The 27,253-nt window shown below is 47.6% G+C and overlaps 2 protein-coding genes across 11 annotated transcripts in view; one reads left to right on the top strand and one right to left on the bottom strand.

The window, feature by feature from the left end:
• The window catches only part of ABL2 (ABL proto-oncogene 2, non-receptor tyrosine kinase), an 89,867-nt gene extending 76,398 nt beyond the window's left edge, over positions 1 to 13,469 (top strand). For 4 of the 10 annotated variants that reach the window (XM_070397280.1, XM_070397278.1, XM_070397281.1 and 1 more), the window contains 3 exons: positions 1,816 to 1,989; positions 2,534 to 2,767; positions 3,077 to 13,469. In XM_070397280.1, coding sequence (XP_070253381.1) covers positions 1,816 to 1,989; positions 2,534 to 2,767; positions 3,077 to 4,257 — 1,589 coding nt within the window. In that variant the 3' untranslated portion in view covers positions 4,258 to 13,469. Of the gene's footprint in view, positions 1 to 1,815; positions 1,990 to 2,533 lie in introns of all 10 variants that reach the window. The other 6 variants (XM_070397277.1, XM_070397274.1, XM_070397276.1 and 3 more) reach the window with 4 other exon arrangements.
• On the bottom strand, positions 13,240 to 27,253 carry TOR3A (torsin family 3 member A). The gene is made up of 8 exons (XM_070397282.1): positions 26,024 to 27,253; positions 24,296 to 24,364; positions 22,673 to 23,736; positions 21,719 to 21,832; positions 20,852 to 21,117; positions 19,240 to 19,418; positions 14,377 to 14,501; positions 13,240 to 14,014 (listed from the first exon to the last, which is right to left on the bottom strand). Exons 3-8 carry the CDS (start codon positions 23,199 to 23,201, stop codon positions 13,764 to 13,766), a joined length of 1,464 nt encoding a protein of 487 aa, XP_070253383.1. The 5' UTR covers positions 23,202 to 23,736; positions 24,296 to 24,364; positions 26,024 to 27,253; the 3' UTR covers positions 13,240 to 13,763.

Below are 27,253 nucleotides of genomic sequence, written 5' to 3'. Positions count from 1 at the left end.
GTGGCAAGGACTATATTAGATCTGAGGACACGGAGATAAGACACAGCGCCTACCTTTAAAGGATGTACTTATTAGTTGTAAGTGAAGGAAACCTAACTCAAACTTTAAGTAATAAGAGGAGGATTTATTGTCTTATAACCAAACCATGAAAAAATGGGGATGGTGCTAATCTCAGAGTCAGTTGAAGCCATGGACTCAAGTAGCTTCAGGTCTTCCTCCTTACCCCTTCCTCTTTCCCAAAGCCACTCGCACCCAACATTTCTTTACTTTTGCTTCTATGTTGATCTCTTCATCAAAATCCTCTAAGTGGCTTTGGACGTAGTTGTCAGCATCCTTGAGGTAATGTCTGTCTCCTAGCTGTTTGTATAGCAGTGTAAGAACGAAATCTCATTGTATTGGCTGGCATTATGTGCCATTTACCCACTCTTGTGGGATGCTAATTTTTTAAAATAATTACCAGCCTGGCCAGTGTGGCTCAGCAGCTGAGCATTGACCCAAAAATCAAGAGGTCACTGGTTCGATTCCCCGTCAAGGCACATGCCAGGGTTGTGGGTTCAGTCACCAATAGGAGGCAGCTGATCAGTGATATTGCTCTCTCGTTGATGTTTCTATCTCTCTACCCCTCTCCCTCTCTCTCTAAAACTCAATAAAAACAGCCCTAGCTGGTTTGGCTTAGTGGATAGTGTGTTGGTCTGCAGACTGAAGGGTCCTGGTTTTGATTCTGGTCAAGGGCACGCACATGCCTGGGTTGTGGGCTCGATCTCCAATAGGGGGTGTGCAGGAGGCAGCTGATCAATGACTCTCATCATTGATGATTCTATCTCTCTCCTCCCTTCCTCTCTGAAATCAATAAAAATATGTTTAAAAAAACTCAATAAAAACATATTTAAAAATAATAATTACCAAAAGATGTTATAAAATAATTACAGAATTTCACAATTTAATTGATCCTTTGGCCTTCATTTTTGTTTAGAAATGAATAGCAAATTATGTATTTGCCTCAGGAAAAGCCACAGAAGCCATGGCCAGGTTTAGTCAACAAAGGTCACTAATGGCTCAACCTTTTTTCAAGACTCTCATTTGCATGAAATGGAATGTATCTCCCCTCCTTTTTAGTACAAGGTGCAACCGAAAAATAAAGGCATCTGTAGACATCTGTCTGCTTTGTTCAACTTCTGAATAGGAACTAGTAAGCGAGGATAGCTAAATGACCAGTAAGCATATGAAGCCATGCTCAAGATCATTCCTCATCATAGAAGTACAAAATAAAACAATGAAATCCCTTTACATACCTACCCCAGAATGGCTAAAAGGAAAATCAAACAAAAAACCTCATAACATAAAATGGGCAAGTATGCAGAGTAACCAGAATTTTATACGTTGCTAGTGGGAGTGTAGATTGGTACTGGCATTTGGAGAGATAGTTCGGCAGGAAAAAGCTGAATTTATATGCACCTCATGACCATGCATCCTGCTTATGCAATTGTGAAGCAAAAGATGTAGCAGAATGGTCCCTAGCAACGTATTCATAATAGCCAAACACTGGAAACAAATAGGTGAATTTTGGTATATTCATTCTCACATTTGAACAGTACCCAGGAATGAGGAAAAACCCTGCCACGCAATAATATTGATGAATCTGTAGATGTAATGTTGAGCAAAAGAAGCCAGACAGAAATAGAGCGCATCTCTGTGATCCATTTACACATCTTAGCACTCTCCAGTTCTTCCGCAGCTGTACGCCTTTTCTGAAAAGAACTCCTTCGCTCTGTCATGAAGTTGTTCTTTTTATCAGTCTCCTTGTCTTCCTCACAGAGGTAGCTGAGGAGCTTGGGAGGGCCGCCGCCGCCTCATCTGTCGTCCCCTACCTGCCCCGATTACCTATTCTTCCTTCCAAGACCCGGACACTGAAGAAACAGGTGGAGAACAAGGAGAATATCGAAGGGTCCCTAGATGCCACCGACAGTTCTGCTTCCAGTTCAGCACCAGGTATGGGTCCCAAGGCAGGCAGAGTCATTCTGTCTTGTTTAAAGAACCAAGGGTTATGGTGCTTCTGTTCGCGCTTCCCTGCCCGTCTTCCCGAGGAAAGTGTGACTGGCATCCGTTTTACCTACCACTCTAGTCCTCAGCTCTGCATCAGTGTTAGGAGTCCTGATCTATCCACTCGCATGCAGGCGTGCCTCCCACTCCATTCCCTTAGCTCCGGATTCCCAAATGCTTAGCTTCTTTGCAGTTCTGACAAACACTTCTTTAGTGAACCTGATATTGAGGGCAGTTTGTATGGTAGCTTTTGGAGAAAAGATGAAGGCCGAGGCAAACACCAGCAGGGTTTTTCTTTCCATTTACATCCCATATCACATTTGGAATACTGATTAATGTGAAAGGGTAATGTATGTATTAGTTTCCTCTGAGTCTGGCCATCACCTGGCATTGAATAGATGCTGACAAAACTCTTACAGTTCAGCCTTAGTAACTCAAGTGTAACGGAGTGCCTGCTTGTCTTTCACATTACTGATTGGCCGTTTCTCATCAGGGTTCATTAGAAGTGCACAGGTCCCCAGTGGGTCCCCAGCACTGCCTCGAAAACAAAGAGACAAGTCACCCAGCAGCCTCTTGGAAGATGCTAAAGAGACGTGCTTCACCAGGGATAGGAAGGGAGGCTTCTTCAGCTCCTTCATGAAAAAGAGAAATGCTCCCACACCCCCCAAACGCAGCAGCTCCTTCCGAGAAATGGAGAATCAGCCCCACAAGAAATATGAACTCACGGGTAACTTCTCATCTGTTGCTTCTCTACAGCATGCTGATGGGTTCTCTTTCACTCCTGCCCAGCAAGAGGCGAATCTGGTGCCGCCCAAGTGCTATGGGGGGAGCTTTGCACAGAGGAACCTCTGTAATGACGACGGTGGCGGGGGTGGGGGCAGTGGCACTGCGGGGGGTGGGTGGTCTGGCATCACAGGCTTCTTTACACCACGTTTAATCAAAAAGACACTGGGCTTACGAGCAGGTAAACCCACAGCCAGTGATGACACTTCCAAGCCTTTTCCAAGGTCAAACTCTACATCTTCCATGTCCTCAGGGCTTCCAGAGCAGGATAGGATGGCAATGACCCTCCCCAGGAACTGCCAGAGGTCCAAAATCCAGCTGGAAAGGACAGTGTCCACCTCTTCTCAGCCAGAAGAGAGTGTGGACAGGGCCAATGACACACCTCCCAAAAAGTCAGAGGAAGGTGCTGCTCCAACCAGGGAGAGACCAAAAGCCAAACTTTTGCCCAGAGGAACCACAGCTCTTCCCCTAAGAAGCCCCTCTGGGGATCCAGCCATTACAGAGAAGGACTGTCCAGGGGTGGGGGCAGCTGGAGTGGCAGCTGCCCCAAAGAGCAAGGAGAGGAATGGTGGGGCACGACTTGGCATGGCTGGAGTCCCAGAGGATGGCGAGCAGACAGGCTGGGCTTCTCCAGCCAAGGTTGCGGCCATGCTCCCCACCACACACAACCACAAAGTGCCCGTCCTCATCTCCCCCACTCTGAAGCACACTCCAGCCGACGTGCAGCTCATTGGCACAGACTCTCAGGGGAACAAATTCAAGCTCTTATCTGAGCATCAGGTCACATCCTCTGGAGACAAAGACCGACCCCGACGGGTAAAACCAAAGTGTGCCCCACCCCCACCACCAGTGATGAGACTACTGCAGCATCCGTCCGTGTGCTCAGACCCCACGGAAGAGCCGGCGGCCCTGGCTGCCGGGCAGCCCACATCAGAAACACAGGAAGGAGGGAAAAAGGCAGCTCCAGGGGCAGTGCCCACCAGTGGGAAAGCTGGGAGGCCTGTGGTGCCTCCACCTCAAGTGCCTCTGCCCACATCTTCCATCTCGCCAGCCAAAATGGCCAACGGCACAGCAGGTACTAAAGTGGCTCTGAGGAAAACCAAACAGGCAGCTGAGAAAATCTCCGCAGACAAAATCAGCAAAGAGGCCCTGCTGGAATGTGCTGATCTGTTGTCCAGTGCCATCTCAGAACCAGTGCCCAACAGCCAGCTGGTGGACACTGGGCACCAGCTGCTTGACTACTGCTCAGGCTACGTGGACTGCATCCCTCAAACTCGCAACAAGTTTGCCTTCAGAGAGGCCGTGAGCAAACTGGAACTCAGCCTGCAGGAGCTGCAGGTGTCTTCAGCCACTGCGGGCGTGCCTGGGGCAAATCCCGTCCTTAATAACTTACTATCGTGTGTACAGGAAATCAGTGATGTGGTGCAGAGGTAGCCACTGTTAGCCTACTGGAAAAGGCACACGTTTCTGAGGGGACGGGAAGGGACTTGTTTTCCTGTGTTCTTGTTTTCAAAAAATGAAAGACTGATACTTGAGTGTGTTTATGTGAAGTACCTCAGCTCTCTGAGATCTCACGTTTACAGGTTCATCTCAAAAATAACAAAAAGCAAAACTCATAGGAGAGGGAAATTGGAGGGGTTGGGTGGTGGTGGGCAGGATTGGAAGCTGCACTGGAATATCAGGGAATGTGTATACGTGGTGCCGTGAAGAACCAAATCCAGCCATTCTGACCTGGAATGATGCGAGGTGGTTAGACAGGGCTGCCCTTGGCAGTGCCGGGAGGCTGCCCAGACGGACCTGGCTGCGGCACCCGTCTGTCCCGCACAGAGGGAACTGGCTTAGGGCTCCGGGAGGTACTAATGATTATGTTCACCTCACCCAGGGAAGTCAGTGGAACAGAAGAAAGGAAAGCTGGGAAGGTGCTAAGTGAAGTTTCATCCAAGGCTGTTGGAAGCAGCTATTAGCCTTGCTTCCCCAAGGTCACTTCCTGCAGTAAGAACCACAAATCAAATTGCTGGAATGACAAAACCGGGAAAGGTGACCCTGTCTGTTGCTCCTCTCCTGTTTTCCATTGGTGTGTTCATTGGAGCTGGAAGTAAAGAAATCTAGGAAGTACAGTCAGGGAGCTTGAAAGCTCCTAAAATCTCACATTGACCAGCACAAGTCACTTCTCCCAGTCTAGTGTGTTATTTCCTAACAGACCAGGATTATAGGGGTCTCTAGTGGTTCTTCTCTGCCCCCTGCTGGGCAGGCTGTCTTCCTTATTCCTGGCTCTTGCAGGCATTAACCAACATTGATTTTGAAATTAGTGGTCATGGACAGGTTCTCACAGGGAATCCTTTTCTGATCCAGTGCCCCTGCATACTGACATGCTAGTCAAGGACTTGGGGAGCTGTGTATTTTGTTATCAACTAAATCTCCAAGAAAGGGGCTCTTCTTGGAACCCAACAGCCAGGCCCAGAGACCTATGACTGAGGAGAGGCTGGTTTGGTCCTAGTGGCTGTTTCTCTGTACCTCTCCCTTCATCACCTTAGACCCATTCTGGGTAGAAAGTAGAGAGAAGCACACACACACTCTCTGGATTTCAAATGAATCACCCTAAATTATTCTCACATGCCTTTCTCCTTTCACAGTCCCCCCTCCCTCCATCGTTGTGCTTGTTTGTAAAGATCACATTGGGAATATTCTTTGATATTTATTTTAATATCATATTTTAAGAGTGTATAATTGAAGGAGCATGTCATTTCTAGGGAAAACCAATTAGATCCTGGAAATCTAATGACTTAACCCTCAAATATATTTTGCCTTTGAAAAATAGGCCTTTTCCTTCCCTACTCATTAATTAGCTTTCATTATTAGGGAAGCTAATTAGGATCGCAGGGAGCTGAATCTAATCGGTAGATGTTATTAATATTCTCATTATCAGGTCTAATCCCCGTTACCACTTCATTCTGTTTTTAAAGCTTTGTGACTCCCTCCCCAAGGAGAACCCAATACAAAAAAATAAATACATTTTTTTCCTTCCAAAGGAATATTAACTTAGGAAGATAGGAATTCAGCATTGGTGAGCAGTGAATTTTCTTCCTGCCTCTGTCATCGATCCACTGTCAAGCCACAGCCCCGTCTCTAAATCTGTTAAATGAAGGTAATGATTCGTGTTGTCATGGGTGTTTCACAAATAAGGGCGCAGTTCTCCCTCTGAGAGCCTCCCTACAAAGCTATTCAGTGCAGTGGTGTTACCTTGAATGGTTTTCAGTCTCTTCTGTGCTCAGTAGCAAGTCATGAAATTTAGAGCTGTTGAGATTACATTAATTGGGCTAGAATACTAATAGGGAAAAACTATGTTTTAGACAGAGTTTGACATCTTTGACCAAGGGGACATTTAGTTTTCATCAGAAAGAAAGGAAACCTTGATTCTTATCATGGCTGCTGGAAAGGAGGCCCAGGCCCAGGGAAGGGTTTGAAGGGAGGGGGCAGTCCTGGGCATTCCTTGCTGGGGTGGTGGTCTCTGACACCGGAAGATGCAGCATAGGCAGCTAGTGATGTGCTTAGTCTCCTTGCAGCGGTTGGAAGAGAAGCTCGAGTTCCTTTCAATGTGGATTTAAAGACCAACAGTCCCTCTCCTATCTCCTTCCTCGCCACTTCCCTTCATTATACACTTCCGTAAACTTGAAATCGTTTTAGCAATTAGCCTTTTAAGGGTGGGGCAGGGAAAGCTAAAACTTTAGACTATTTTATGCTGCTTTTTAAGTTTATCCTGTCATTATGGGATGCCAGTTGAGGGATTATAATTGTTTTTCAGGGGATTTTTTTTTTTTCCCTAAGCAAGGGATCTTTCATGGAGAGCTCTGAGAATAAGCCTTGGAGGAACACTACTGAGTGTACTTAAGCTCCAGATTTCTCACCGAAATAGTCTTGAGGGTGGGGGCTGTGTCTTACTCAGGGGTGGCACCTGGCTCTATCTTGCCTACAGTAGGTGCTCAGTAAGTTAATGATTGAGTTTTTTCAACACTGTCAATAGTAACATTGACTTTTGCAGCACCCCCATCCACATAATGCTTGAACTGTGGAACTTCAGGAGTTGAGAGCTCAGGGTTAAGGGTTAAAGAGGCACTGTCAACTTACAAAAGTCTAATAGAGGTTTTTCCTTTTTCTACTTGAAAAGGACCAGATTTAAAAAATAACCTTATGTAAATTTAAAAGTTTGAATTCAAAGCAGAGAAAACTGCTTTTTAGAAATTAAAAATGTAGTTGAATTCTAATCCGTTTAAAAGCAAAGCAGAGAGCAGGAGCAAAAAGACAAAATGTTGAAAACTTTCTAAAGTTACATACACACACACACACACACACACACACACACACACCCCTTTGGGCTATGACAGTTTGAATCCTTTCATATACAGATAATACAATTTCAGCTTAGATTTCCTACCTTAAAATGCAATATTTTGTGTAGAATACATCTTTATTGTGCTTTACATGAAGTATTTTCTTAAAAGGCTTTGTGTAAAATTAAAATGTGTGTATTTTCTATTGACTGCCCTCGTAATTTTCAGAGATATAGCCTTAAAAAAATGGGCCCTAAGAAGTTCTTTCAGTGTTTTTCCAGATGACCTCTGCACATTGAGGTCTTTATGTGGAGCCACTTGCCCAGCTGCATTTTGGGTTTTAAATTAGAATTTTCTTATAATTCAATTGAAAGTTGGCTAATAAAATAGTGCCCGGTTAATAAAATATGCTCTGCTAAGGCATAGCCAATATTTATTTAAGTAACGTCATGGAGCTTTTGAGTTGAGGATAGAGTATAGTCAGTGATTAAGAGTTCAGACTCTAAAGCCAGTCCAGAAGGCAAGTCATTTAATCGTCCTGAGCCTTAGTTTCCTCATTGGAAAACAGGGATAATAATAGTAACTACCTCAGGTTGCCATAAGGATTAAATGATAATATATGTAAGATACTTAGCTTCAGTGCCCGGCACATACTGAGCACTCCATAAATGTCAATGACCACTATTATTACTAACAAACTTAGTCCAGTGACTCTTAGCCAGGAATGTGCAACAAAATCCTCTGCGTTTAAAACAAAACAAAATCTAATGCATTGATCAGAATTCCCAGTGGGGTGAGGTCTCAGCTGGTGTGTTTTACAAGAACCCTGCCAGGTGTTTCCGACACTTGTCAACATCCCGCTTTTTTCCTTATAGCTTAAGACTGGAAGAGAAGACAGTTACTCGCTGTGGATCTCAGCAGTTAATTAGTGGCAGAGCCAAGGCTACAGTTCACTCTCTTGATTTTCTGGTTGTGGGGTCCCTCCCCATTCCTGCTGCCTTGTGAGACACTGCAGAGAAAGTGGCTCAGATAGACAATCAGTCTGCACAGCGCTGCACACCCTAAAGCACATGCTCCTGGCACCCTCTGACCTTAAGGGGCTTGAATGTCGAGTGATGGCAATACTAGCAAAGCAGGCAATCTGTAGACGTCAGTAACTTAAACACTGTGTGGAGTCATTCTGTGGGACAGAGCTCAGCGGCACCGCGATCTGCACTTTGTAATAAAGAAATACCAACTTAAGTTCTAAAACCTCGTCCTACATTCCTCTTTCCTCAGTAAATAGCAACATAAAATTTTATTCTGTGCCATTTTAATGATGGAAATAATGTATATGAAAGCACTTTGAGGAAAAAGTATCAAATGTAATATAACTATAAGGTCATATTATCAATGTCTATTTAAAAGTTAAAGCAGTTGGTTACATGCTGATCGACTTACAGGCTTTTACCTGTGTGGGACCTGAAAATGCAGATACGTAAGCAGTCACCTCTGTAACTTACGGCATTTATAAATATGAAACTGCTAAATGACTATGTGCAGGTATAGTAAGTGTTTTACTGAAATTGTAGCTCAATGTTGAATAACTTCAGAAAACTAGGGACCAACTTTCTGGTTTAATTATAATCATTAAAAAGTAACAATGGGCACTCACTCCACAACAGAGAAGCTCTTCCAAGAAGAGCTCAAGAAGAAGGGGGCCCTGTTGGTTGTGAGCCTTTGTCCACTACACGTCCAGTCATGTAGCATCTAAATGTGGCAGCAGCAGACACATTGCCTGTTGATGTTGACAGTGTCTTTTTTAACCTGTGTCCTGCGTGGGGTTTTTGTTGTTGTTTTCCTGCGGGACAAGGGGTTTGGGGGTGAGAGGAGATTGGATGGCTATAGAACCAGAGCGTTTTAGGATTTCCTATCAGTTATAAATGAGCTTGACATTCATCATCCATGTTTATTTTTTTCTAAGAAGAGTAGCTGAACATAACTCACCTGTTAGATGATAAAATACCCAAGAGTAAACTGCATTGGTGGCCACTTTGAGTGACAGCTGCACTGTATTCTGACATCTCCTATTCCCTTCCATGTTTGCTACTGATGTCATCACTGCTCTCAGGCTCTGCTCCCACATTGGGCTGACGGGGTTGTCTGCAGTTTTGTTCTTGATGACTTCTGGGTTTCAGCATCTTGCTTGCATTAGTTTGGGATCCATGTCTCTGTCCTTAGCCTTTATGACCAGTCCTCTTAATGTAGATGGGTCTGTTTCTAATGTATTTGTTAAAGACTCCAGCTGTCTAGATCTCTGTCTTAGCTTCTGTCAAGCCAGTAGCTTAGTTCTTTTGTAAATCCCTGATTCAGTTTGAGATCTGTGGGAGCAAGAGAGAGAGAGAAAGGCAGCCCCAAGGGCACCTGACAATCCAGGGAAGTAGCTGGTCGCCACAGCCTCGTCACAGAGGAAGGCCTTGGGCTGGTTCTAAAACGTGTCCTACTGTTAGCAGGATATTTATATCCTTGGAGTAGAGTTTCAGTTTTCTAACTCCCAGACTTTAAATCTAATGTAAGGCTTGCTTTTTTGGGCAGGTCAATAGTGCCTGGTGTAACAGTTACCATTACCTGCTCTGTTACCATGGGCCTCCACTGCCCACCCCGTTCTCCTGTGTCACTGGGGAAGCATGGGTGATTTCAGGGCTTCTCAGTAACTGTTTTCGCTCCAGCCTGCCTTTCGTGGCGTTTACTGCAATGTCCAAAAAGATGAGCTGTTCTGGTCCTGCTGCCTTTCATGCCACCCACCTGAGGTATATGTTATATCTTGAGATAACGTGTATGCAGGATGACTCCGTGTCCTAGATCCAAAGGACAGGAAATTGGGGAAGGCTTCACCTGTGATTATCAGGGTAGGGCAATCCCATGCTGCTCCCCTGGGGAGGAGGCCTGGCAGCTCATCTTGCTTTTAGCTGACTTGGGAGGCATGGGGATGACTCCGAGAGGATTGTGCCTTCAAGGATGGGGTTCATGTGTTCTGCAGAGGAAAAGACTTGTCATCCCGGTTGAAGTTGCAAGTTGCTGAACTGGTAGAAATGAACATGCTGGTTGCAGTGGCTCAGAGCCCTGGTCAGGGAGAGCCCCCATTTGGAAGTTCTCCCCACACGGCCACTGCTCTTCTCTCCATCCTGCTGGTGAGTGGGGGAAGGATGCTCTAACTGCACCCTTCCCTCCCTCCAGGTCACTCACTCCTTTGCCCCTATGTACCATTATACATTTGAAATTGTTTACCTCTCCTAGAAAAAGTATATCCTTTAACCTCCTCATTGCTGAGCAACCTGAACACAGTAGCAAGGCCTTGTTAACTCAACCCGCAGTCACAGGTGGTGTGTGAGCAGATCTTCAAACCTGCAGACCCTCTAAATCAGGGGTGGGGAACCTTTTTTCTGCCACAGGCCATTTGGCTATTTATAACATCATTTGAGGGCCATACAAAATGATCAACTTAAAAAGTATGTTGCTATGGAAAAGCTTCTGGATTTATTGAATTTTTAGTCCCACCTGTGGTTGCCTTGGCAGGGCCAGACCAAATGGTACAGCCGGCTGTTCCCCACCCCTGCTCTGAGGAAAGGATGGCTCCTGTAAGTTGAAAGGCTAGGCTAGACCAGTACTGTCCGTAGACCACACCTTATACCGCCCTCTGTGTCTGTTCTTTGTTCATTGTACTGAAAGCAGCAAGTTTCTGGGTCCTACATGTCACTCATACTTCAGAGCTGTACACACAGGGCTTGAGGTCTTAGAGCATTCTAGTTAGTTTTTTTGGATATGGTGGAAATGAACTGTCAAATGCTAGCAGACTTAAAGGAAATATAGTGTCTGGTTGGAGCTTGTTTAGATTTGCTTCTGAGTCTTAAGATGGTTTTAAATCATGTGTTTAAGCACCGTAAACTTTAGTTGGAGAATGGGACTTCTGGTTAATAAAATAACCATATGTAAGGATAGTTAATTTCAGCAATTATAACAATAACACAGGTATGCCAGATGTATTCTAGATTCAGAAGATATTGCAGGAGCGGCGTTGCTTTAGGTGATTGGTGTTGCATCCCAGCCACTATTCTGTATGGTTCAGAGTGGCAGCACTGCCCAGAGGCAGAGATGCTTCTGGTAGATGAGGCCTGGATTTTCTCCATTGACAAGCTGTTTTACACAATGGCCACTGTTTTATGAGAGAAATTTTCAGAGATTTGGAGAAGTCACCTTGATTAGGCTGATTGTCCTTCAGAGAAATTAGTATTCAGAAGCTGGAAAGGACAATGAGGTACTCATAGCTATTTAGGGTGTATGCTTGAAAACCCTCACATCTCAGGTCTGTGTAGAGGGAACATGCCATGTCCACGTTACGTGCGTACCCTGTTGTCGTGCTCACTAAGAAAGGAGGGGTAAGAAAGGGAGTTAATCCAACCCTGGTTGGTGTGTTTGCCGAGAACAGGCTGCCTGAGCTGTTGGTCTGTGCTCAGAACCTGTCTCCTGGGTGTACCCCATACTCTTCCTTCTCTGCAGTTTGATTCTGTGACTGTCAGTGGAAGAACCCAGTTTTATGTTCACTTGGCACAAGTAAATTTGAATATTTTGTGGTGGTTGACAGAATTTTGTCCTAAAACATAGGCTTCAGATTCTTTAAAACTTGTTCAACTTTTATACCAAAGGTCACGCTCTGCAGGTGCATGTGTGTTGGGTGCACATGAGGGTGAGGTCTGGAGGGCCTGGCACTGTGCCCATTGCTAAGGGAACACAGTGAGACAACACGGGATTTAATGAAAACACATCAGTCATGGGTCACACTGCCGGTGTCGTCAGGTGTTTGCTCTTGTTATTGTAATATATTTTCAGGTGTTTTGTTTTCTAATTTAATTCTCTCGCCCTGTTGTCTGACTGTGAACTGCTAACAGTGTTAAACTTGATGTAAATAAATGAGGCCCTTGAAAGGGGAATGCTGTCTGCCTGTTGTCTCACAAGGCTTGCCAACTTGTGTTTTATTTTAATAAAGGTTGCAATATTTTACTGGCAAAGGAGGCTTTTGATTGGAGTGTTCCTCCCATCGTTTTAACTGACGGAATCTGAGCAGACTTTGTCTCTGTGTGGAATAGAGGTCTGTAAGGTAAAGCTAGGTTAGCAATCATCCCTCTGGTACATGCTGTAGAATGTCCTCTGTGGGGGTGAATACTTCTCCTTTGATGGATTCCAAAGGCATCGTCTGGAGCCCAGCTGGTACATCAGGTGGGTAAGTGTATGTGTGTCTGTCCAATGTGAGGTGACTGTAAAATGAGATTTAATTCTAAGTCCATTTTGAGGACAACTACAAATAAGTTCTAAAAGTGTTTTGAGCCCAAGCAGCATGAAAAGAGTTAAGTAGAACCTCACAGGGAACATTCTGTGTATTGCAGTTTAGAGGTGGGTATGTCAGAGGGTCGGGTGGCCTGCACAGTCCTCCCCAGATGCTCTAGCCTGAGACAGTGAAGACACCGGCCCCATCTAACCGGTGCAGTTAGGTCAAGTTTACTTTTGTCCCATGAGTGGTTTGATACTAACTTCCTTCAACCATTTATTTGTTTATTGGGGATCTGCTGTGGCTCGGGCTGGGTGCTCCCTAACCAGGAGGCAGCTATTTGAGTGAGTGAGGACTATGAAGTGTCCCGTGGGGAGAGAGAGGTCTGTCACTTCACCTGGGCTCACGGGGAGAAGGCTGGGGAGGGCTTTAAATGAGAGGCGACACTTGAGGTGATGACAGATCCAGCGACTTGTATGTAATCCCGAAGTGTGCGGGGGAGAAACGTGAGCACTCCTCAGTGTACATGTGGCCATTCAGGCCTTAAAAATGACTTTTCTCTTCAAAGCTGGGAGCATGGAGTGACATTTTCTTATAGAAGAGCAATATGAAGGAAGCTTTTTCAGTACGAAGTTGAAGTAAACCGGCAGACCAGACACCTGATGTCAGCTCGGTGAGTCCCAGCATTCGCTGGAGTTACTCCACCCCCCATCAGCGTTACCTGGCATCTGGAATTTTGCTGAGTGAACAGGATTACTAGGTCCTACTAAGAAAGTAGGCTGAAGGTTTTAGCAAAATAGAAAATTTTAATATTTACATATGGCACAGTGATGTCAAGGCCCCTAACTTTAAAAATATTTTTTTAACCTGCAGAGCAGAACAAATCTCAGCCTACACTGACATGATTTTTAAAAAAATTATTCTGTACCTTTTTTTTCCGCCCGAGGCTCTCCCCTGCTGTGCTCACAGGTATAAGCTGCTCAGCTTCCCCCTGAGAGTAACGACCTGAAAGGCGGCCCCACCCACCACAGGTAAGAGAACTCCTTTTCCCTTCCTGTCACTGAGAATCCTGCAGCCTCAGGCCTCACACCCAAGTCCAAGCAGCTGCAGGCAAGAGCAGAGATGCTAAGAAGCCCCTGGGATGAGTTTCTCTCCCACTTGGCGCTCTCCAGCCACCTGGCCCACATTTTGGAATGTGGCTCTGGCTTCTGATTTAAGGCCTTCCTTTTATACACCACGTGTGTGAGTGCTGGGCGTCTGCTGACCCCAGCCAGGGTCCTGTTAGGCAGCTTCAAGTTTTCATCTTGCTCTCAAGGCAGGAAATAGTTAATTCTCTGGGAAACAGATTTGCATCCTTGAGAAGAAAAGATTTGTTCCTCTTTGGGGACATACACCATCATCTTGGCAATTTCGTCCAGTGCCTCTTCTGTATACAGGAGCTCCTGGCTCAGGAAAGCATCACGTGCACACAGCCTCACGTGGTGGTACTCCAGTGGCAGGAAGGGGACAAAGAAGTCAATCAGGTTTTCCTTCACAAGGCGGCTGTGGCCAAAGCCACTGTCTGAAATGAAGACCACAGTTACATGGGAACCTGAACCCAGCTGGAGTGTGAGGTGTCCTGACCCTAAGGCCTGGGCAAGGCTTGCTCTCAGGGCCACTCCAGGAGGACTGTCTGCTCTAGAAAGGGTGCCTAGGCTGACACTGGATGTGTGCACAGATGCGGCAGGAGTGGGACATGGCAGAAGGTACAGCCACCTTCCCTCTGACTGGAGGCCTAGCCCCAGGGCCAGGGCAAACTGCTCTCAAAGCATTTTCAGAAACGAGTGCAGCTTTCTTGGCACTTTTCTTGTGGCCTCCCTGAAGTTGATGAGGTGATTACAGGGTGTGTCCTGTGGTTCTGAGTACCCGGTGGGAGTCAGTTACCTGTGGACGCCACAATCTCAGCCTGGAGGCCAGACTCCAAGTGTTCCATCGTGATATCTTCCCGGGACAATCCAGCCTTCAGCAGACCCAGGACCACCTCATTGATGACGTTGCCTCCAAGGTTACTAAAAGATACAGGAGCTTGTTAACAGTTTCATCTTTCTATTTAGGCTTCAAGTGGACGGCTTGACAGAGGCCACTGCACTGGAAGAACGGAAGCTGAGGTCTGGGGCCTCCTCCGGCAAAGGTCTGTACAAAAGAGACATTGTCCGGCCTTGTCACCCTGCCTTGCTCCCTTTTGACAAACACTTACTGAGACTGCTGGGTGCCGGGAGCCCAGAGGGGTGCTGAGGTTCTCTCCGTTGACTTCCATGTGTATGTGACTCCAGGACAGTGTGGCAAGTGCCAATGTAGGAGAAAACTTCAGAGGGAGGGGAAGTTTAGGAGGCATAACTCAGAGGAGCCTGTGACTGAAGGCTGGGAGAGTGAGAAAGGTCATTAAAGAAAACATCTGTTTGCCTTGAGCTGCCTCGCCCTAACGTAAGTGGAATATAGAAGGATGGCGACATGTGCCTATGACATCATTAAGCAACTAGAATTTCAGGTCTGAAGCACAGGAAAGAGGACTGGGTTAGAGATATGGAGAAAAAGGGTGAGAAGAAATCTTAGTGGCACCAACAGGGACGCTGGGAAGGAGGCAGGACACCTGGAGTTGGCAGTGCTGCCTCCCTCTCTCCCCTCCCTTCGGGCTCCTGCAGCTCCTAAACCAACCAGGCTCTCCCTAGGAAGCTCCCAGGTACATTAACTCAAGTGTCTGTTCGTTTGAGTGCGGCCTGTGTGCCAGGCTCTGGGGCACAGAGAAGTAGCTGACTGGTTCCATCCATGCCTAGCAGGTAAGCTGACCATCTAGCTGTGACCCAGTGCCTCCTTGCCCAGCTGGAGGGCCTGTCAGCAACAAGAGGAGTCCCTGTCCCGTTGCGTAAGTTCAGCTGCATGTAGGGAAGCTTCTGCCCCAAGGCCTGCCAGGGAGGTCATCACCGCACACGCAAGTGGCTGCACTTGCATCAGCTGAGATAAGACCTGCCCACAGATTGCCCCATTAAGGGCCAGGGGGGCATGTGTAGGACTTGTGTATGTGGCCCCAGGAGCACAGATTCCCGTGCCTTCCCTGTTTCTGCCCAGAGCCATCTACCTGACACGAAGTTTCTGGAGAGCAGGAGCTTAGCCTGTTTATGTGACCACCGTGCATAGCACATAGCAGGCGCTCAGTGGAGAGTTTTGTCTCCACTTCCCTCCGAATTTCTCCTCTTGTTTTGTCCTGCAGCCATCATCTCACCACGACATAACCTGGGCCCCTTCTCTGTTCACTCTCCTAGTCCTTAGGAGCTGCTGCGCTGGCACATGTAATCTCAACAGCCCTCAGAGCCCAAAGGCCTTTCCGGAACGCTAATCTCTGAATCTTCATTTCCTTATTTGTAAAGAGATTAGACAATTTAAGATACCCTCCTTAGGTTCTACACAGTCAACATACGTGCATTTTTTTCTTCCCGGGGTACAAGTCCTTTCTCCTCTTTTCCTGACAACAGTGCAGAGAGAACAGCCATGAATGTCCCAGTGAGAAGTGGACAGTCCCTTTGCTCTCGGGAGTTCCAGGGTCCTGCCTGTGGCCACCTGGAGCCTTCCATGCTTGTAGAATAGGTGGAGGCAGGCAGTGTGAGTGTTCTGGCCCAGAAGACTCGGCTCTGAGGGCTGAGGCAGTCTAGGCCCCCACACCCTCATGTCCTGTTTCAAGCACCACCTCCTCCTGCCATCCCACTCCACACAGGTGGTGAAAAACCACCACCAGCTCACCTCCAGCAGCAGCTCTAGGAAATGTTTCAGGATGAACTGCTGTGAGTTGCTCACACTAGAAGTCTGAACCAGCTATGTTTTTCTTTCAGACAGAGGAGTCCTTACACATTCTAGAAATCAAGCCCAGAAACTTGTTAAAGAGAAAAACCAGAGTCACTGTGCTAAAAGCCCCATGGCACCAAGCCTGGACTTCTCTGGTCAGTACCAAGGAGGTAACCTGTCACAGGCCCTCTTCCATCACCAGCGGAAGCTGGCCCTGCCAGAAACAGTCCTTTGTTTTGCCAGCTTTCATGTCCTGCCCAGTTTTGCTTATAAAAAGCATTCGTTGTCCAGATCTCAGAGCATCTCTATTTACTAGATGGGATGCTGCCTGATTCAGGAACCGCTTAATAAAGCCTATTAGCTCTTCAAATTTACTCAATTGAATTTAGTTCTTTAACTGATTCAAATACATTGTCTTTCCCTACCCATCACTAAATAACTGAAAACCTTCAAGGTTTAAAGCAGTGATGGCGAACCTATGTCACGCGTGTCAGAGGTGACATGCGAACTCATTTTTTTGGTTGATTTTTCTTTGTTAAATGGCATTTAAATATATAAAATAAATATCAAAAATATAAGTCTTTGTTTTACTATGGTTGCAAATATCAAAAAATTTCTATATGTGACACAGCACCAGAGTTAAGTTAGGGTTTTTCAAAATGCTGACAACGCCGAGCTCAAAAGGTTGGCCATCACTGGTCTAAAGGGGGGCAACCTTGCTGGCCCTTGGGTGGTGGTATCTGGCCCCCTGCCACAGGTGTGGTGTCCTCCTTCCTGAGGGCACATAGGCCCACAGGGCACCTTTTCCCTGCCCTGCCTCCACCATTTATGGTCCGTCTGGGTCACTGGAGGGTGGGGGGTGGGTATGGAGCGGGGGTGTCAAGACAAAAATACTACAATGGCAAACATTTACATTTGTTTAGAGATACAGCAGGGTCACCTTAGAAATCCTGGCACAGGTGCTGAGAACTGGGCTGAGCCCATGTGGAGGAACAGTCAGCTGCAGCCACAAGGCAGAGTTGGCTCAGGTGAAGTGAGAGGAAGGAGAAGCTAAGCACAAAGTCAAAGGATTTCTACAAAAGCAAAAGAGAATCATGAGCTGGTCACCAGAACCCTTCCATGGGGGAAGGACTGGTGTCTGCAGCAGTAGTTCAGAGGGTTCCCTGGGCGCCCACCACCTGGCAGGGCTTAGGTGGAGAAGCCGTAAGGAGCCTCCAGGCTGCCTCAGAAGGTGGTCAATAACACAGAGCCAATCATATCAGCAAATCTGCTTTTCTCTTAAAACCACCTTGGTCGGCCTCCTGCCCTCCACAGCTCATCCTTCACACTCTGCAAACCTGTATGCACCCTAAAGCTGGGGAAAATCCCCTGGCAAGCATGTACTAGCCTGGGGAGGGAACAACTGGTTTGCCTTCCACTTAGTGCAAGAAGCGGCTAGTGAAGCATTCAAGTTGGGCCAACAGGGACCCAGACTTTAACAGACCTTGGGCAGTACATTCCCAGTTGGAGCCTCCATAAAATAAGGCTGGACAAGTCGATTTCTAAGCCTGTTTTCAGCATAGCCTTTTCCAGAGCCTGGAGCACAGCACAAAACAGGAAAGGTCCTGTGTGGTGGGCTTGCAAATAGGGAGAGACAGAGCATTTCTCATTCAACACATGATCCCTGAATTTCAAGCCAGTAACTTCCTCTCATGATCAGAGAAGAAAAAGACTTTCCAAGGATGCGGAGAGAACACACCATGTTGGAGTTAGTGGGAAACTACCCTTTGGGTCTACATTAAAAATTTTCCAAGGTAGTTTGTACTTGATTTTGAACTAATTTGCTGACTTGAAAACTTAATGCCCTACTAAGAGGGGATTCCCAGTATATGAGTTACATTTCAAACTATATTACAAAGTTACAGTAATCAAAACAGTGTGATACAGACCCATAGATCAATGGAATAGAACACAAAACTCAAACCCACACGTATATGGTCAATATATGACAAAGGAACCAAGAATAAATTAATGGGAAACTAGACCACCATCTTATACCGCACACAAGAATGGACTCGAAATGGATTAAATACTTGAATGTAAGATCTGAAGCTCTAAAATTCCTAGCAGAAAACTTAGGTGGTAAGCTTCTTAATATTGGTCTTGGTAATGATTTTTTTTGGATCTGACACCAAAAACAAAAACAAGCAAAAATAAGTGCGACTCCATCAGACTCAAAAGCTTCTGTACAACAAAGGAAACCAACAAAAGGAAGAGGCAACCTACTGAATTGGAGAAAATACTTGTAAGTCATATATCTGATGGGTTAATATCCAAAATATATAGAGAACATAACTCAATAGCAAAAAAATACACATCCCAAACAAGCAGATTAAAAAATGGGCAGAAGATCTGAATAGATATTTTTCCAAAGAGGATATACTGATGGCCAACAGGTGCACAAAAAGATGCTCAACATCACTAATCATGAGGGAAGTGCACATGAGACATCACATACCTGTTAGAATGGCTGTTATCAAAAGGATGAGGTAAATGCTGGTGAGGATGTGGAGAAAAGTGAACCCTTGTGTACTTGGTGGGATTGTGGACTGGGGTTTTGAGCGGAATTCCACCATCTTGAGAACAATGCGGGAGGCTAGATGAGAGGCAGCTGCTCTTCCCCACGCCAGTCCTCCGAGTGAGTTTGTACTTAGCTGTCCATGGGGGGGGGGGGGGGGGGGGGCGGAGTGGGGACCACAGTCCTTCAGAAGTGCCCTGTGGTAGAATCGGGGCAGGAGCCGGAGACTTAAGGCTGCCCCCCACCCCACCCCTGGCGGTGACACCCCAAGCCGCTAGGTTTCTATGTTCGACTACAGTTGTATTGGTTTCCCTTGTGGAAAAGGGTCTGCAGTCTAGGAGAGCACAGAAGCCCTCTATGCACACACAGCACCCAGACAGAGGTTCTTCCTCCTGGTTTTCCTCAGACCTTACCTGAGAAAAAGAAAGATGGTTCTCGAGGACTCAGCCCTGTGGTTCTCCAGGACCTGGCGTTCCAGATGTGGCCCGAGGGCCTCCAGCAGTCCTGGGTGCAGCTTCTCAGCCTCATCAAAAATGAACAGGGTCTGGTGGCAGTGCTCCTGCGTCTTCCTCACCTGTTCTGTCAGCTGCTCCTGCACAGAATACAGGGAGCAGCTGGGGACCCCTGGGAGGCACATTCAGCCCGGAGGGCCCTGGTGAGGTGCCCTTTTACCCTGGGGAAGCACCTGCAGTGGATCGCCTAGGGCTAGGTTCTACCCTGAATTACCAAATTCAAACTGGTGGAGGTGGGGCTAGCCTGGGAGAGGGAGAAGGTGAGGGCCTTGCCTGCCCTTGGTAACAGGCCCTGCTCCCTCCCCTCCAGGAAGAGGTCCCAGAACTAACAGCCAACTCACCCTCCCCAAGGGGTGGGAATCAGGCTGATACAAGGGTCATAGGTAGAGACAAGCTCAAGTGCCAGAGGCGGCCACAGTCCCATCTTGAACTTCCAGGAGCAGAGTGCCCACTGGGCTAACTCGGGGAGGACCCTGGGAAGGACCTATGTGGGTCTGCTTGGCCTACTTGGAACTGGGGCTCCCCATTCAGGCAAGAATAGTTCTCAGTTGAAAAGATGCCGCTTTGTGGGGTACACCAGATCAGGGCCAGCTCTGCCCCAGGGTGGGGTGTTTTAGCAGAGCCCACACTCACTGTCGCCTCTAGCCTTCCTGGATCCTGACTTCAGTGCCCTGTGACCTGAGTGTGTGTGTGTACGTGTCATTTTTCATGGTGAGGAAGCCACAGTCAAAGACAGCTAGTTTTTCTGGGAAGGCCTGGCTGACCAGCTGCCTGCCCTTAGGACAGTTCGCCCTAGCCTGCCCTCCGAGGCCACACTGAAACTGCCAAGTGACTCAGGCAATCTCTCCTCAAATGCTTACCTAATCTTCCCAGGTTACCGCATTCCAAATACTGGACCTGAAAGCCAGAGACAGATACTCACCTCTGTCAGGCTGCAGTGGGGTTTTGGTCATTGTCCAGCTTACTTTAAATACTACATCTCAATGGAAGAAACCCAAAATAGAGCAGCAAAGACAATTTTTGTCCCTCCACTTGTTGGGGGAAATCACTTATGATATGATAGACTTCTTTTAAAAAACAGGATTTGCAACTTTCCACTATAATGACAGTGACATCACACAGCACAGGGAAAGGCTTGCAGGAAGCACACCAATATGCTAACTGCCTGTGTGTGCGTGGGGAGGTCACGATAAAGCCTTTGCCTTCCTCTGTTCCACTTTTCCTGTGACTTCCACTACTATCACAGAAAATTAACACGCGGAATCTTTTTAAGCTCAGTGTCTGTCGGGGAAGGAGACAGCTCGGGACGAGTGGTGTGGAACATGTCTGTCGTCCACGTGTTCAGGGCCTCATCTGTGTGGAGTAGAGGTTTCTGTGTGTTACAGGTTCTGTTGAAATGGACCCTGTCTCCCAAACCCCACACCTAGGCTTCTCCAGGGCCCACCCCCAGTACAGTGGGCTGCGCCTCGGGCCGTCCAAGCCTCACTCCAGCCCCAGCACTGCCCAGCCTCACCTTGTACAGGTCCACATACTGGGGGTGAGGGAAGTGGATCATGGTGATGAACACCTTGACACAGTCACTCCTCAGCCCGTCCCGGTACAGGTTCTCCGCCAGCAGCCGTGCCACGAAGTTCTTGCCTGTGCCAGACCAGCCGTGGAACGACAGAGCCAGAGCCTTGTCTGGCCGGGGCAGCTCCAAGTAGCTCTTCACTGTTGTCAGGACCAGCTCCTGGGCCAGATGCTGGCCGTGCAGTCGCACACTCAGGTCCGACTGTAGGCCTAGGGGTAGGAAAGAGGAGGCCACAGTGAGAGGTGTACACAAGTGCAGTTCCCGCCAGGCTCAGCAACAGCCGAGAGTGAACACCTCTGAACATCACTGAGGTGGGATCACTTTGGCCTCAGAACAAGCCACTGGGCACACCTAGCAGCAGAAGGGATCCGAGGGCTATTTTCTGAAGAATTTGAGAAGTCACCATTGAACTTAGGGAGAGAATGGATTCATCCTTTCTGAAGGCCCTGAAGACCCCCAGAATGGTTGGGAGAGTCCTATCTGGAGGAGGAACCTCACACCCCCTGCTAGCGGTCACTCCCACCTGGAAGTTTCAGAACTCCCTACATTTTCATGGAACACTCTCATTTTATTCATTTTAACTCAATTCAGTAGACACCTGTTGGCAGTGTGTGCAAAGTCTTCTGGTAGGCTCTCTCTCCTCTCAGCCATGAGGCTGCAGGGTTTGGAGATGGGGGCCGTGGTGGGGACAGGAGAGAGTGCTGCCAACTGGGAGAGGATGAGGAAAGGTTCCCTATACCTTAGCCATTCCCCTGAACTGCCTCCCCTTCCCACAGATCTCTATCCCCTTAGAGGTATGCAAGGTCCAACCTGTGAAGTTGTTGGAGACCCTGCAGTCCCCATGGTCACAGCAATCCTGGAAGCTGCAGTACCACGTGGTCAGGATATCCAGGTACTGCTGGCCCAACAGGGGAAGGCTCCAACCTGGAAAAGGAGGGGCTGTGAGACAGACACACATAGCATGGGGCCCACAGGGAGCCTGCCCTCCCTGCCCACATGGTTCTTCCAGTCCTTGGCCCTCCCTCCACAGCCACTCTCGCTGCTCTTCCCTGGACCTCCCTTGAGCCTGGGTACAAGTGGACACCTCTAGCTTTGCTATTGATGCAGCTCCAGGAAAGGCTCGGTTGACTCAACAAACATGCCCTAGGCACTGTGCTAGGGTGGCAAGGAGCCCAGAGCCCGCCTGCGAGGAGCTGGCCACCTAGTTGGGGACAGGCAGCTGGTGATCATTCTTCCTACTTGCTCTGGATTCCAAATCTGATCACAGCCAAACCCAAAGGCCTCTCACTCTTTTGCCAAATGTTAATTTGAATATACCCAGCATTGGCAAAAACAAGACCATACGCTGGAAATTAGAAATCTTTAAAGATGTGTAGAGCGCCATTACAGTACTATTACCAGATCTAGAATTGTTAACAGAGACCGGAAAAGCCTCAGAGATCATCTGGTCCACGGCAGGGACAGAATGGGAACTAGAACTCAGGTTGGGACTCCTGGCCCAGGCTCCCCCTCCGTCAGCCACAGAGGAGGAAAAGGGACTTTAAGCCATCAAGGCGTGAGCTGTCTGGAGGAGTCAGCTACCAGCCACGTAGACGAGGACAGCCAGGCCCATCCTCTAAGACGGCTGTACCAGGGGCAAGGCTTCCTGGTCCTCCCGGGACTGGGCAGCAGAGCCAAGGTGGCTGCTAAGGAGCCTGCAGGGTGGTCCTGAGGCTGCTGGCCCCGGGCAGGTGCGCTGGGGCACATCTCACCCCCAGGTCTTACCCAGAGCCCCCGCGGGGGCCTCCTTGTCCAGCGAGCAGGTCTCGGGCCACACGCGGCATCTGAAGAGCGCCCAGTACCGCCTGGAGAGGGCGCCGGCCGCCCTCGCCCACTTGCGCAGGTCCCGGAAGGGGAAGGACGGCCAGGCTTGTCCTGAGCCGGGCTCCTCGGCCTCCTCTCCGGGCCCAGCCGGGTCGTTAAGCTCCAGTGCGCCTGCCAGCGGCGGCGGCGGTGGCGGCAGCAGCAGCAGCAGCAGCAGCAGGACCCTGAGCCGGAGCTGGCTCCGCAGGCCGCGAGGCATATCCGGCTGAGCTCCCGCTGCTCCCGCGCCAGGCCTCGCTGGGCTCAAGTCCGGGCTGCGGGAATCCACAGGCACCGGAGCTTCGCTTCCGAGGCTGAATCCAGGTCGGCTGGGGATTGGAGTTGCCACAGGAACCGCAGCCCCACGTGACCCGGGGCGAGGCGGTGCCCCAAACCGAAACCTAGGCTGGGCCCAGAGGGCATCCTGGGGCCGAGAGCAAGCACCGCCCATCCCAGTCAGCGGCCTTATTCTGAGCTGATTGTGGCCACAAGGGTGAGGTGGAAATGGCCCGTCATCACCCTATTACTTTCTGGCAGCTCTGCGGGCCCATGGAGGCCACCCAATGTGGGCACCCTCTGTGCCGGCCCGCCCGCCCGGTGCCGGAGCACCCGCTCGCCAGAGGCTGGGTTGGGTCCGCTGCGTGGAGAGGAGGCCCTGAGAGGGAGAAGGGGCCGGGCTCCTCCACGAAGGGAAAGGAACATGGCAGCTCGTCACCAGCAGGTTTCCTCAGCTGGGCATCAGCACAAGCAAGAGGAAGCGGTGGGCTCCCATCTGGAGATGGGGGTTTTGGAAACTCCCAGAGTCATGGGGAAATCATAAGGTCTCATGTCGATGTAATCAGATCTCATTAAAAAGCGGCACTGTGTGGAACTTCCGTGGCTATGTTTGCAATTTTTAAGCGCTTGTGACCATGAGCAGCTTCTGACACCACTGGCAAAAGACCTGAGGGCCGTTCCCCAGCCGCCTTTCCCATACCACGCGCGTCCTGCCAGGTTAGATTTCAGAAGAGCTTAAAGCATTTTTCTGTCGCCTGACTTACTGAATTCACTGGCCTACAGTCACCTTGTCTTAACACATTGCGTACCGCATAGAAATCTCTAAGACACACGCCAGGGACCGCACGTTTTGGGGCAAACTGCACGTTATTTAAATCATCATAATGCACTTTAGATGTTGTTTTTCAATAATTACATTTTTATTTACAAAAACAATTAAAGTCCCTAGTACTTTTTTAACGTATGGTACTGCGTAAAACATTTTCCTCTATGAAGAGGGACCAAACAAAATTTACATAAGTATCTAGATTCGCTCCTTTTTCCATGGGCGTGAAAAACAAGGACACTCGTGAGCGGTCCTTAACAGATGGCGCGCGAAACACGAGAAAACTCCTGAGCGGTACGAAATGTGTTAAGAAGAAACTGCTGTCTAGAGTCCAGGGGACTTGGCTACTGTCATAGGCTCAATGGCTCTGAGGTTGGACTCTCCCACCAGTAAAGTGAATCCTAGCGCCATCTGTCACTAACGTCACAAGCAAATCGATTCACCTGTTCCTCCCAGTCTCTGCTCCTTCCTCAGCAGCTCACCGGGTCTTCTTTCAGAAATCAGGCAAGTACCTTGGTTAGGATAGAGAGCCAGATTGTAGAGTACTGTTATCTAAGTATATTGTACATCTTAGCCACTCAGAGTGATGTCAAAATTGAACCCAAACCTTCCAGAGAACAGTGCCCAGTCCACAAGTCCAGCTCATGAAACCCTTCAGGGGACACTCACCAAGGAACATGCTACACTTCCTCAGAAATTGAAAACATTAACTCATTCAGTAAATGTTCGAGCGTGAATGACAATCTAATATGCTGGTTAACTGGCCCCTACCATTTTCTGTATGTGACCTTGGGTGTCAGTTTCCTCACCTATAAAATGGGGATAATATAAAATAGTCAGTTTATAGAGATGCTGTGAAGATCAATGGGCTAATTCAATTACACGTTATCTTTCATGATCACATATGCCTCACCCTGGACGAGGCTCTGGATGGGTACTCCAAGTCTGAATGGCTTTATTTGTAGTAGTGAAGTTTACATGTGAATGTATGGTGATAAAATTATTAGAATTAACCTGTGTTTTTTTTAATCCAAATTTTAAGACTGGAAATAATAATCTATTTACTGTAACTTTCATATAGCACTAACTGGTAATTTCTGAGATATTCTGATTTAAATTTTACATTTCATGGGAAATAAAGTAGGTAGATGGCAAATTCTTGGACAAGCAACTTGATTTCAAGAAGACATTTCCTTTTCTAAAAGGAATAGAGCTAAACGTTTTTTCCCCAGAGTCAGTACCACATAGAAACAATGAATCAAAATGAAAAAGAGCCAGGCCAGTGTTGCTCAGTGGTTGAGCATCTATGAACCAGGAGGTCACAGTTCGATTCCAGATTAGGGCACATGCCTGGGTTGCGGGCTCGATCCCCAGTGTGGAGCATGCAGGAGGCAGCCAATCAATGATTATCTCTCATCATTGATGTTTCTATCTCTCTCCCCCTCTCTGTATTCAATAAAAAAATTAAAGATAAAAAGAAACAATGAATCCAGTTTTTAGACAGCCTCTAATTTCAATAAACTGCTAACATTTCCTATGGGTTGAACTCTCGGAGCAAATCTCATGGAGGATGGGGACATCTAAAGGCACATGTGAAAACTACAGGCAGCAAAACCTATCTGATACTCAAGTGTGGTCCAAGGACCCTCGGCAACAAATTCTGCATCTTAACAGTCTTGCTAAGAGAAAATGGGCCCCCAGTAACTTCACTATCATCTGAGTGGGACAATCCCCCACCCTACTGAAGACAGTCAGAAAACACCATTGGCCTTGAAAACAATCTTTGAGTAAAAATCAAACTATCTCCAAATAAGCTTGGCATGCAAAAAGCAAACTCTGAAAACATAAAATGTTTTCACAACTTGTCTATATGCCAACAGCTCCTTTGTTTAACAAACAATGCCATAGAGACATCACAGTGGACGGTGTCCTTCCCAAAGACAGGGCACAACTGGCCAGAACCACAGGAAAGCCTTGAAGGGACATTTCTGGTGACCCAGGTACTAACCACAGAGCACAGGCCCAGGAGGCTCTGCATTTCTGGAGTCAGGGATTCTACACGCATGTCAGGCCTGGGTCAATCGCTTCTTCAATGGGGATCCTGTCTACCTCTCCCCCTCCAAACACCCATGGTTCTTTCCTGGGCCTTATTTTCATTGTAATGAACTTACGTCATTCCTGAGGCATTTGGTACTTCACAAGCAGCTTTCTTCTGCTAGGATTACAGGCTCTTTGAAGAAAGGGAGTCATTACCATCTCGATGGCGTCCATGGCTCAGAGCACAATGCCCAAATGTCTACTAAAGAAAGATCAAATACTTTATAAATAATGACTTACTACGATTACTCCCTAGGATTTATACAGCAACCTACCTTACAAAACCCACCCATGCAGGCAGCCAATCAATGATTCCCTCTCATCATTGATATTTCTATCTTCCCTTTCCCTTCCTCTCTGAAATCAATAAAAACATTTTTTTAAAAAACCATCCATGTTATACCAGTAATTATGACCATTCTTGTCTCTTACAAAATGAGGGCTGCTAAAAAGTTCTTATAGGCAAACACACTGGGTAAAATTAGCCCATAACAGAAGCATGCCCTCCCTACTCCCAGCTGCCTCTTCAAGCATTACTCCCAGTCTTTCTGATACGCTTGAGAAGCAAATGAAGCCCGAAATCTCGCCTGGAAAAGGATTGATGTGAGCCCAAAAGAACATGTCTTAGGCTTCAGCCTTCCATTGGTATTCAAGTACAAATGACAAAAACTGGCACAAAATGCTGCAAATCAAGTAAAAAAGTCTTAAGAACGCTGCTCAGTTGTCTGATTGAGACTTATGATACTTGATTTCCATTTCAAAAGTTAAAAATCTGGGCCTTTGCTGGTGTGTTCAGTGATTAGAGCCTCAGCCTGTGCACCAAAAGGGTCTCGGGTTCAATTCCCGTTCAAGGGCATGTGCCTCTGTTGTAGGTTTGATCCCCGACCCCTGTTGGGGCACATGCAGGAGACAACAAATTGATGTCTCTCTCTCACATTGATATTTCTCTCTCTCTCTCCCTCTCTTTCCCTTCCACTCTCTGAAAATCAATGGGAAAAATATCTTCAGGTGAGGCTTTACCAAAAACAGTTAAAAATCTGAGTGTCCTAAGAATTATAATCAGGGCACCTGGTCCTCTCTTCCGTGCCTCTGCGGTACTGTCCCGACAAGTTCTTTGGGATTCATAATTTTTTCTCTCTAAAGAAACTGCAAGAATTGAGTTAACTAAATGTACAAAAAGGCCCCGTCACAACGTGGTCTGGGCCTTTTGAAGACTCCTAAGGAAGCTAAAGGTCTCATCCATCAGATCCTGTGAAAGTATAAGATGTCATCTTCTGTCCCCTGCTAAAATAGGTAGGAAAATG

This window comes from Myotis yumanensis, unplaced genomic scaffold (assembly GCF_028538775.1).
Source record: "Myotis yumanensis isolate MYYU_CA2020_CCGP unplaced genomic scaffold, mMyoYum1.0.hap1 SCAF_17, whole genome shotgun sequence".
Lineage (NCBI taxonomy): Eukaryota > Metazoa > Chordata > Mammalia > Chiroptera > Vespertilionidae > Myotis > Myotis yumanensis.
The sequence above is the reverse complement of the archived record's forward strand: the minus strand, read 5'-3'. Positions and strand labels throughout refer to the sequence as shown.

Bases quoted from the DNA above. Each gene is read 5' to 3' on its own strand.
- TOR3A (XM_070397282.1), bottom strand. From the start codon at position 23,201: ATGGGCGGTGCTTGCTCTCGGCCCCAGGATGCCCTCTGGGCCCAGCCT. The intron at 21,118-21,718 runs GTTGGACCTTGC...TCCTACCCCTAG, and splicing joins GGTCTCCAACAACTTCACAG to GCCTACAGTCGGACCTGAGT. The intron at 14,502-19,239 runs GTAAGGTCTGAG...TGTATCTTTTAG, and splicing joins ACCATCTTTCTTTTTCTCAG to TAACCTTGGAGGCAACGTCA.